Source organism: Nuphar pumila, chromosome 8 (genome assembly GCF_984573655.1).
Source record: "Nuphar pumila chromosome 8, dmNupPumi1.hap1.1, whole genome shotgun sequence".
Lineage (NCBI taxonomy): Eukaryota > Viridiplantae > Streptophyta > Magnoliopsida > Nymphaeales > Nymphaeaceae > Nuphar > Nuphar pumila.
The window spans coordinates 123,678,520-123,690,683 of NC_143256.1; the positions used below are offsets into that span (position 1 = coordinate 123,678,520).

The 12,164-nt window shown below is 37.8% G+C and overlaps 1 protein-coding gene across 1 annotated transcript; it reads left to right on the top strand.

The window, feature by feature from the left end:
* The first annotated feature begins 7,349 nt into the window (after positions 1 to 7,349).
* On the top strand, positions 7,350 to 9,806 carry LOC149830557 (polygalacturonase-like). Its single transcript, XM_090015484.1, has 4 exons — positions 7,350 to 7,781; positions 8,356 to 8,645; positions 8,876 to 9,104; positions 9,543 to 9,806. The coding sequence occupies exons 1-4, from the start codon at positions 7,350 to 7,352 to the stop codon at positions 9,804 to 9,806; spliced, it is 1,215 nt and encodes a 404-aa protein (XP_089871610.1).
* The last annotated feature ends 2,358 nt before the right edge of the window (positions 9,807 to 12,164 follow it).

A 12,164-nucleotide genomic window follows, 5' to 3' on the forward strand; every position in this document is an offset into this window, starting at 1 on the left:
AGAGTTTTTTTACTGCCTTAGAACACATATGAACATGTTATATATCATTTATGATAGAATCACATATAAAATTTTTGGCTTTGCCTGCCTTAGAGCACATATGAGCATGCTATATTCACATATTCAATTTTTTGACTGCCTTAGCACACATACGAGCATGATCGAATCACATATGTAGTTTTTTGCCTGCCTTAAAGCACATCTGAGCATGGTAGAATCACATATAGAGTTTTTTTAGATGCCTTAGAATATATATGAACATGCTATAATCACATATTCAATTTTTTGACTACCTTAGCACACATATGAGCATAATAGAATCACATATAGAGTTTTTTTATTGCCTTAGATCACACATGAGCACATGATAGAATCACATATAGTGTGTAATTTATTTTATTATATTTTGTTTATCAATACTGACTGTTCTTTTCTTGTGTAGGCTGCTAGCGATAATCAGGGTAGTGGAGCTGAAGGGACAGATAAAGACAATGAACAAGAAGACGCACAAAATCTTGGCGATGATTAGAGGACTGTGTTGAAGAAGTTCTATTTTTTTTATTTTTTCTAATTGTAATTGTTGAATTGTAAATAATTAAACTTCTTAATTTTAAGGTGGAACGATTAATTGTTGTAGATACTTGTTATATGGATTTTTTTGTGTGGTTTGTTTTTTATTTACAGGAAATATAAATTGTACAGGAAATAGAAATTGTACAGTTCTCGGTAATTAATTTTCAAATAATTTTTTTTTTAATTTTTTTTCGTGTTTGCGACGGATTAGCGACGGATGGTTCCGTCGCTATTCATATTAATCTAGCGACGGAATTAAATCCGTCGCCAAGCCGCGGTCGCCGTTTAGTACCGGCGGATTGGCGACAGAATATAGCGCTCGTTATTCCGTCGCAATTAGCGACGGACCTGGCGACGAAATAATTCCGTCGCCAGTTAGCGTCGAAATATTCGCGACGTAAGCATACTATCGCCTCGTTGTCGCTAATCCGTCGCTAACCATGTTAGCGACGGAATGTGGTCGTCGCTAATCTACTACTTTGTTGTAGTGTAAGGTCAGGATATTAAAAAAAAAACACCAAAAATTAACGGTCTCAAGCAATTGCGTACCATCAAGTAGGGATGTAGTCGAGCAGCTTCTCACTATGGCAATAAAGTATTTTTTAATATTAAATAAAAAAATAACGAAAAAAAGCGTGGCAACAACTTGAGAGCAATGATAAGCTTACAGAGTTTTACGACAATGACCGTAAGTATGGTAAGCAGACTAGGTCTATGATCCTGGAGTGGTTTCTCTGTGAAAATATAAAAAAAATCAAAAAATATTTTTTTATTAATTGAAATAATAAAAATCCGCGTCTTGGTGTCTCATTTTTTTTGAAAAAAAATTGAACTTGCCAATACAACCCCTATTCGTCTCCATGAATCAATAACCTCTCTCTCTCTCTTCTTAAGGATGTCAATGATTCAAATTTTATCCAACAACTGACTCAAATCCAAATCTAATTAGTCAGATCAGGTAGCCAAAGTAGGATATGATTAATAATTGAATCTGAACTCTGTATTGGATTTTGCATCTGAATCTGAGCCTAAGTCTGACTAAGATCTGAATCCGACCAGAATTCGAATCAGAATATATGTAAATGCTGGATTTTAGGATTCAGATCCAGTTTTAGCTGATCTCATCCACCTCTGAATCTGAATCTGAATCCGAATTTGATTAGGTCGGACTTGTTATTGTCTAGATCCAACCTCAGTGTAACCAATTTACATTCCTACTCTCTCTCCCTCTCTTTTTCTCTTCTTGTTATGGTGTTGGATCAAGGGTATGTTTGACTTGATGTTGGAACCACCAAACACCGTAAATGAAACCAATGTTGTAAGTATTCGTATCGGCCCTAAATAGTTGGGCCACTGATTCAGCTGTATCGGCTGATATCGATACTCAACTGAATTGTTCTGTATCGACCCAAAAATAATAATAAATTATTATGTGTCAATCATAACATGACACATGTTAAAACCATTAAAATAATTTTAAAATAATATTAAAAGACATTTTTGGTTTTTTTACATTTTTTAAAAAATAGCCGATTCAGGCCTGCAACATATCAAAATTCTGCCCATACTATGGGTATCAGTCCATACACACTGATACTGATAACATTAAATAAAACTAGATCCATTTCATCTTGCTTTTTTTTACTCAGTGGGATTCTAACCAGAGGTCCTGCAGTTATGAGATTGTGAACCTATCCAGAGCTATCTTATGAACCCATATTAAAACCTCAGGTTTGAGAAAAAATTGTCATTTCTGGATTTTTAATTGGATCAAGCCAGCGCGGTTTGGTCTTTGTTCCTGAAGGTTTTTCTGTGTAAATATATATATATATATAAAATTGGATCAAGTCACCTTTAGGTTTTTTACTCAAATTGAATATGCAGGTTTATTTTTTTCGATAAGCATTATATATAGTTTTTTTTTTCAAGGCAAGCTGGGGTTAAGCAGACCCCCACTGATTTTGATCCTAAAATGTCCCAACACAAGGAGACGTGCACTGACAACTCCTACCAACCACAAGGAGCCCCATTGGTATTATATATAGGTTTTTAAGTTACCATATGTTACGAAAAGCAATATAGCACATGTAGTTGAGTTGCTTTTTACATGAGCCAGCTTAGGCTCGGCTCATCCGGCTTGGGCTTGGCTTCAGCTCAAGCTAGGTTATGTGAGCTGGTTCCATTGGTAAATGAGCCAAGCCTGAATACCTTTTGTCATTTATCAGCCCAAATTCAGTTTATCCAACTATTGATAATTTACTATAGTCTTGCACAGTGGTGTGAAAATGGGTCAGCCGATTCAGATTGAATCGGTCCAATAACGATTTAAAAGGGGCCGATTTAAGGCAGATTCAATTTATTTTTAATATTTTTAAGGGGTTAAAAATTATCTATTTTTTTAAATATTTTTTATTTTTAATGACATGTGTCATCTGATGGTAAGAAGTCAACTAAAAATGATTTGATTAGATTCTTAGGTTTTCTTAAGAAACTAATTCACCTAGTGAACCGATTTGATCAACATTGGTCTTGCACACCAATTCTCATGCCAAGTCCATCTCCAAGTTAAAGGAGCTTGTGACATGTCCTTCCAGAGAAAATCAGAACATCGCCAAGTTAAAGGTTGATGTGATAAAATTCTCGCCAAACCCCAAGAAAGCTCAATCTCTATGTCTCAAAAGAGTGCAAAAAGATCATCAGGGTAAACCCCAGATATCAAACTGCCAGATCTGCCATGAATCTTCTTTATTCATGTAAAATTCTTTTATCAATATCCTTTTCATAAATTATTTTTATGATACTAAGAGCAAATTCCTTTCTTTTCATATCAAGGAAATGGATAACTTCCTTGAAGAAACCCAACAACAATAATTTGATCTTGATTCTGGATTCTACGGAGTTAACCCACTTGGAGGTAATACTCTAGGTAGAAGAGGAAATATTTTTCACACGAACGTGCTTACATATCAATTATCTTGAATCAACTACAATTTTTATCTTATTGGCAATCTTTTCAAGTTATCCCGACATGAAGTGAAAGCTTGATGCCCATTTTGATATATCCTGGAGTTGTTATTATCCCTCTTTAGGACTTGATAACATGAGTTTTTAAGATCTTTCCCTTTTATTTTTAATCTGAGCGTCTGGGCTCTCAGATTCACACACTTCCCTGTGTTCCCCATTGTCCCACCATAGACAGTCCTGTTGTCCCACTATAAACAATTTATTTTTTGGTTCGAGGTCGAGCCACCATTTATATTTTTTTGCAAAAGGTCATCAGTTTCAAAAGCTATTTAGTCTCAGCAATGAGACGCCCAAGATTAATCGTTTTTTGAAGCTTTAGGGAAACCCCTTTTTTTTTCTTTTGCAAACCCCTCTCGAATTTATTGTGCAAAATTCAAAGGTTCCATCATAGTTTCCTCTTTTGAGGATTTCATTTTTCTCGTTCAGGTTAAGGGTAAAGTCTGAACCTCGTTCCTCCATGAGGTATCTTCGTCCCATCCAGGTTAAGGGCCAAGCCTGAATCTTGTTCTTCCACGAGGCATATTTTTTCCCTTTCAAGATAAGGGTTAAACCTTAATTATTTTCGCAAAAAAGCCATTTTTTAAAAGCTATTTAGTCTCAGTCATAAGACATCCAAGATCAACTCCCTTTTCCAAAGCTTTTAGGGAACCCCATTTTCATTGCCTTCTTTGTAGCTCCTCATTTTTCTACGAGGTATTTTTTGTGGTTTTTTCAATCTTTTCTCTCGAGGACTCCACTCTAACCTCCCATTCAGGTAAGGGTCAAGCCTGAGCCCCATCTCGATGAGGTAAATTTTCTTCTTCATTCTCCATTTCATATCTACCATCATCACTAGAATTAATTTTGTCATACCCCGTTAGATTCTCCTAACTGGGGCATTTTATACCCCAAATTTGGTGTGTTGCCACTAAGCTCGACTTTCAACCGACTTAGTAGCAAAGAGGGGCATCTGTAAACACCCCAAATTTTTTATCTTCGCTTACAAACTCTTTCATCTTGCCACTAGGACCCGCTCTTTAAATCCTTCAGAAAACCAATTGGTCGACATCTGAGTTAGGGCTATTTAGAGCCCAAATTTTACCCCAAATTCAAATATTTCAAAATTCAATTTCCATTTTGACTCGATTTCAGTTATCAATTTTCATCATTGAACAAGAATTTTCAATTCTTTGTCTCTGACAGAGGTCTGGGCTTCAAATTCCTCATCCAGGGTTTATATTTTTGCATATCATTGCATGTCATCGCACGTCATTTTATGTCATTTCATTACATTGCATATCATTTCGAGATCCATCACTCTGGTTTTTTAAAATCTCCAAATCCAGATTCGATTTTAAAACTTTTCCTTCATAATCAATTTCAAAAACCTGGGTTTTAGATTGATATTTGTCATTTGTCAACCCCTAGGATCTTATATTCCTTCATTTCAGAATATTTTTCTTAGAAAGTTATCTGGATTCATTTTAAAATCAATTTTTAACTAATCTTAATTCTCAGATGAGACCCATGTAGGTGGTGTCGCTTCTAGACCACTTTTTTCATTTTTCAAATTTTAGTTATTTCAGAGTTTTAGTTGATTTAAGTCTCTGTCTTTTCACCTTTTTGGACCTTTTTAAAGTTCCATTTTGGTTTTAAATCAGAGGTAGACTTATCCCTCGTCAATTTCCTTTATTTTGGTCAAAATCTCAGAGTTTCAGTCGGACTAGGACTCTATCACAGAGTTTCAGTTGGATTAGGACTCTACCTTATGTTAATAATGATATGCATATCTGTTCTGCTTGTTAGATGAGTAAGAAACATAAGTTATTGTCCTCTCGTATCTCATATCAGAATATTGAACCTTTAAAAATTACTTTTTATGATGTGTGGGGTTCGGCTCTGGTGATTGATGAAAACGGCTACAAATACCACATAATCTTTGTTGATGCTTTTTTAAAATATTTTTGTTTATATTTGATGAATTATACATCTGACGTTACTCATATATTCTGCAAGTTTAAGGTGCTAGTCGAAAATTTGCTTGAAAAAAAATCAAATTTTTACATTATGATGGTGGTAGTGAATATAGAGCCCTTGACTCCTTTTTAAAAGAATTTGATATAGGTCACTGTATTTTCTGTCCTTATATACAGGAACAAAATGGTGTGTCTGAACTAAAACACAGACATGTGGTGGATACTGAGCTGACTCTAATGGCTCTCGATAATGTTTCTCAAAAGTACTAGACCTATGCATTCTCCATAGTAGTGTATCTCATTAATAGATTACGTACACAAAATCTGCAATATATGTGTCATATTGAAATCTTGTTAAAAAACAGCCAGATTATAAGTTCCTCAAAACCTTTGATTGTTCTTGTTTTCCTAATTTGAGACCCTACAGAAAAAATAAACTTGATTTTAGTTCTAAAACTCACATCTTTCTAGGGTACAACAACCATCATGGTTATATTTGCCTTAAACCTCAATCCCATAAAATCATCATCTATAGAGATGTTACCTTTGATGAAAATAAGTTTCCATTGAGTAAAACCCAAGAGATCAAGAGTCCACTGAATCACAGTAGTGCAGTGAAATACTGCAATGAAAATAACAATGATATTGACCTAGGTCCCATAATCTTGAGTGACCTAGATCCTAAGGCACAATTTCTACTTAGCAAGATAAGGTTTCTAGTTCATTTTGAAATAAGTAAATAAATATAAAATTTCGGGTTCATGCATGGCCTGATATATATGCTTGGACAACTGTAGGATTTCTGTAATAAGAAAAAATATTGGCTACGCTCGTGGGTTTCAAATCCCCTAGTTGAAATTCATATGTGAATGTTACTATGGTCAAATTTGACCTTACGAGTGTATTCAGCCTGTTCAAGTTGAAGGATGTTGAGAGTTGAATACCGAAAGACACAAAAGCAACACCTGCCCGGTGGTGGGGGACCCACAACTACTTTGAGTATGAAACAGGATAGGCGTCACGTTTTATGCTGCCGTTTTACATTAATGTTGTGACTCGCAATCTAACCTGATCCACCCTACGTACAAAACATCAGCATGAGCACAAAAGTTTACAAACCTCCTTATAAGTCAAAGTTATCAATTCAAAAGCAAATTAATATAGATGAAACCCTATCTCTAAGACTATTTTCTGATCCGAAATCCAAAGTTATCAACTAAGCCAATTAATATAGTCAAACTTATCAAATTAAGCCAGGGTTGCACACGGTTCAGATCCAGGATGGCACTTTTGCCAATTTTGGCTGTTCCAGATCCGACTCCCCAATATATTTTCTGATCCCAAATCCAAACCGTTTGCATCCCAAACTCAAATTAGCTTGATTGAGCTCAGCCATAAGTGCTGAATCTTTGCGAGGAACTTATATATTAATACTAGTAACAGATTTAGGGAAATCCCAACTTTGGCAAAAGAACAATTGCCAATTTGTTATGAAACGAGATTCTAGACAACTTTTAGATACATTCTAACTTTATCAAAAAACAAATAAGGACAAGTTACTATGAAACATGATTGTACAAGTTATTATGAAACATTAGTTATTCATCAAACAAACAACTACTCCATTGGGCCGCCACAATTATGTGAAATACCCAATATCTATATATAGACATAAGCAGTGTTTGCAATGCACCAAGGCCACCATCACCAGATCCACACTTATTTGAAACACATCCACCACCAGCAGCAGCAGCTTAAACTAGATATCTTCAAACAAGGCATACTTCATTTGCTCTCATGGCTAGCAACATTCTTATGCTTTCCCTTTTCATTCCCTTGCTCTTTCTCCATTTAGTGAATGGAGAAGTATTTAACATTATGAGCTATGGTGCTAAAGCAGATGGAGTGACTGATAATAGTGCCCCGTTTCTAAAAGCATGGTCAGCTGTATGTGCTGCATCACAGGCAGCAACCTTGTATGTGCCCTCTGGGCAGTTCTTGGTGCATCCCACTTTGTTCTCTGGCCCATGTGCCAATAGCAAGATCATAGTTCAAGTCGACGGCAGCCTGGTTGCATCCGCAAACTATAAACTATATGGTGTTGCGGGCTATTGGCTGAAGTTCAACAATGTGAAAGGATTGGCATTCCAAGGAGGGTACCTAGATGGGAAGGGTTCAGCATTATGGGCATGCAAGGCTGCCAAAGGACAGTGTCCTTATGGGGCAACGGTAAGCAAACTTTTGAACTATGTTTTAAAACAAAGACTGTATATGGGAATGTTTGCAAGCCCTTGGCAAAAGAAGTTCAAAACCACAAAGAGAATCTTTTTCACCTGATTTTCTACCAATCGACCCAAGTGACTTACTTTTTTCTTAGAATTGTGTAATCATTTCCTGTTTCAAGTCTAAGATCCACAAATTTTCTATATAAAAAAGGATAAAAAAATATAAATTTACTCTGGTTCATGTAATGTTTATAGGATCCGGGTATGGTTTCTCTTATGGTGGGTTCGATTGAACCCGGATCTGGACCTGATGCCAGCATCTCAAATCAGATCTGGGTCTGGTTCCTCCTGCTGGGTCCCAAACCAAACCTGACCAGTTGACACCCATACTTCTACTTGACATTAATTATGATTACAAAAATGTTGGTACAAACATTTACTCACACTACACAAATTGTTTGATATCATGTTTTTTCTTTTCATTAATGTAGATTTTTATTCACACAGTCATTCACCAATTTGTTGGCATTATGAACAATATTGACTCTTTAGCACGCATATGAATATTTTGATTGCAGTCGCTGGTCTTCAGCAACGCTAGGGACATTATGTTGACAGGCCTCACCTCTGTGGACAGTGAGCTCTTCCACATTGTCATTGATACCTGCAATAATGCGAGAGTAGATGGGCTCAAGATTCAGGCCTCAAGCACAAGCCCCAACACTGATGGCATACACGTGGAGCAGTCGACAGGCGTTACAATCACACATTCTGATATCAAGACTGGAGATGATTGTATATCTATCGGTCCGGGGACCCAAAACCTGTGGATAGAGAGAATCAACTGTGGTCCTGGGCATGGAATAAGGTAAATGATAAAATCGATCATGTGTCATCCAAAGGATAAGCTCTCTTCTTAAGCTTCTCCGTGAAGATGCCGATAACTTTTACGCAGAGGCTTCTTCCAAAATGGAATGGCAGCAGGTTATAGATAAAGAATATTTGGAGGGGTGTGCGTCTACACACACACACACACACAAATGCAAGCAATAGGGGTTCGCGTTTTCACTAAATATGATGTTTTTATTTCAATGGCAGTGTTGGAAGCCTAGGAAAGGATGCCAATGAAGCCGGAGTGCAAAATGTTACTGTGAAAAATGTGGTATTCACAGGGTCCACCAATGGACTAAGAATGAAATCATGGGCTAGAAGCAGCAACGGGTTCGCTAAAGGAATTGTGTTTGATGGAGCCACAATGAACAATGTTGATAACCCCATCATAATAGACCAGCATTACTGCCCTAACGATGAAGGGTGCCCTACTCAGGTGGTACTACTTACACCCATCAATCCGTCTACATTGAGAGAAAAAAAAACAAATTATTACAGTAAATATACGAAAGTTTTGCAACTTAAAATTAGAGTAAGAATTCAATCCCCGAGTGATTTGTTCCTCCTAACTGTTGGAAGTGGGTGCCGACAGTCTTAATTTTCATCTTTTTACTTCTCTTTTTCAAAATTCAACCTTATAACGGTGATCTACTTGTTTTATTCAGTAAAAATAGCTTTTTGAATCATCTGATTATGACATGATTGTAGGTTATAGAGGAACCAATTTTCCTTCAATCTCTTAAAACAAATATAAAAGTCATTTGGATGATGTCTAAACCAAGTTTTGGGTATAGGTTTACCCCCCAAAAACAGGTTTTTTTGACTCAAAAAACTGACCATAATAATAATAATAATTTGTTTCATGATTCTGCAGAACTCCGGAGTTAAGATCTCACAGGTGACATACAACAACATCAGTGGAACATCAGCGAGTCAAGTGGCTGTTGATTTCTCGTGTAGCGGGAGCGCGCCATGCCAGGGGATCAAGATGTCAGACGTGCAACTCACCTACAAGGGCCAGCCTGCTAAGTCCTCATGTGAGCATGCATTTGGAAGTGCAAGGGGCACAGTGGTTCCACCAAGTTGCCTTGGATCATCAAGCGGCTCAAACCGTAGGCTTATGGGATTCGGCCTCTGATAATTGATCACCAAATTATAGATTAAAATAAAAGAAATTGATATTCTGTTGTACTTACAATAACTTGTACACGACAATTCTTTTCCAAAGTAAAGTAAAAAAAAAAAAGGTTGGGATTTGCTGTTCAATATAACTTAGCACTTGAAAATGGGAATGTGCAAAGAATTTTTTCCACTTGGCGAGAGAGAGAGAGAGAGAGAGAGAGAGAGAGAGAGAGAGGATTTTATGGTTGAATATCAACCCCTGATGTCAATGGATCGGGTCTACTATCTATTTATCCAACTGAATCTGAATCAAATTAGTCGGATTTGGTAGAATCCGATTTGAACCACATTGGTCTTGCACACCAAATTCTCAAACAACGTCAACAAAGACAATTATTTCTTGATCATTAGATCTCTTCAAGATAAGGCAAATGCACATGAGGTTCTATACGAAGGGGCACCCCCAGAAAAGATGCTGAGTGGATTCCTCCTCAGCAAAACAGAGAGAGCATCGGCTGGCTGAAAAAAAAAACCGTGTTGTTTGAGCATACCTTCCGTTGGCACTTTTTCATGAATTACTAACCAAGCTGTCAATGATCCCCAATACTGAAACATCACCCACCAGAACCTTAATGAATTGACAAAAAACATCAAATATCATCATCTACCACAAAAAACATCAAAATTCTAGAACCCCCTTGCCATATATAATTTTCGGACCAATTCCAAGGCCATTTTAACAAAATGTATTTTTTCTAAAAAAACAATGAAAAGAGTACCATCTTTCTTGCGAATCAGCCACACCCATTTAGCAAGTATGGCTGTATTAAATCTTTGGATATCTCGAATGCCAAACACCATACTCCAATGGTTTTGAGATATTTTCCCAAACCACCAAGGCTTTCGAATTACTCTCTAATAGGGATGGCAGTGGACCGGGGGGAAGCGGGGGCCCGCCTCGCCCCGTTTGGACCGGGGATGAAGGGTATGAAACGGGGATGGAGGCGGGGGTGGAGGATAAAATCCATCCCCGCCGTGGAGGCGGGGCGGGGGTGGACGTGCACTTTTCCCCGCCCCGCCCCGTCCCCGCCACGATCCCCGCCTCATCCCCGCCCCGACCCCGCCCCGACCACTTTTCCCCGCAATATCCCTGCCCCGCCCCGCCTCATCCCCGTTTGGACCGGGGATGAAGGGTATGAAACGGGGATGGAGGCGGGGGTGGAGGATAAAATCCATCCCCGCCGCGGAGGCAGGGCGGGGGTGGAGGATAAAATTTTGAGGCAGGGCGGGGGTGGAAACCTTGTCCCCCGCCCCGCCCCGCCCCGCCCCGCCCCGCCCCACTGCCATCCCTACTCTCTAAATTCTCATTCCAAATAAATCTCTGAAAAATCTTAATCAACATTTTCTCCACCTTCTTAGGCATTTTAAAATTTTTAATAAAGAGGAGAACCATGGTAGATATGTTAAACTTCACCAAGTTAATACTACTCGCCTTAGGCACAAGGCGGTGACACACATGATTGGGTTCTTGACCTTGCTCCACTGTATCTTATGAGAGACTTTAAGGTGAAGTGGGAGCTCCAAATACATCAAAGGGAGAGAACCCGCTGCACACTCAAAAATATTACACACTTTATTTTGCATAGAACTGGATTCGTTACTTAAAACCAATACTTGGCTCTTGCCGCCGTTCATTCTCAAACCTGAGACCTACCCAAAACACCTTAAAGGCATTCATAAAGCTAACATGTTCTCTTCGTTAGCCTTCCCAAACACCAATAGATCATCCACAAAATATAAATGCAAAATAAAAATATAATTGAACACCCTACAACTCTGAAATTTACCTGCTTGTTCAGCTGAGTTAATCATCACCATCAACGTTTTCATTGCCAAAATAAACAAGAGGAGAGAGAGGATCTCCTTTCCTCAATCCGCTTTTCAGTTTGGACTCCCCCTTCTCATCATAAATGGAGACAACAATGGAGCGAGCCATTTATGGTCAAAGTTCACGCATATCAAACAATTAAACAAAATTGTCTAATCAAGAGAATCAAATACTTTCTCAAGGTCAATCTTCAAAATGAACATAAGCTTATCCGATTGCTTGATTGAATGAATGAAATCATGCGCATAATGCACGCTTCATGCAACCTCCATCCCAGAATGAAAGCACTTTGTGAATGAGAGATAAGCGGGCTGATATGGTGCTTCAATCTAGATGTCAATGCCTTAGAAATTATTTTAAAGCAAGTACAACCAAAGAAATGAAATGAAATATGTGTGTGTGTGTGTGTGTTGGGTGCATGTTAATTAGCATGATGCTAAATTAAACATTAGATTTTGAGTGTTTTCCAAAATTTCCACCACATAA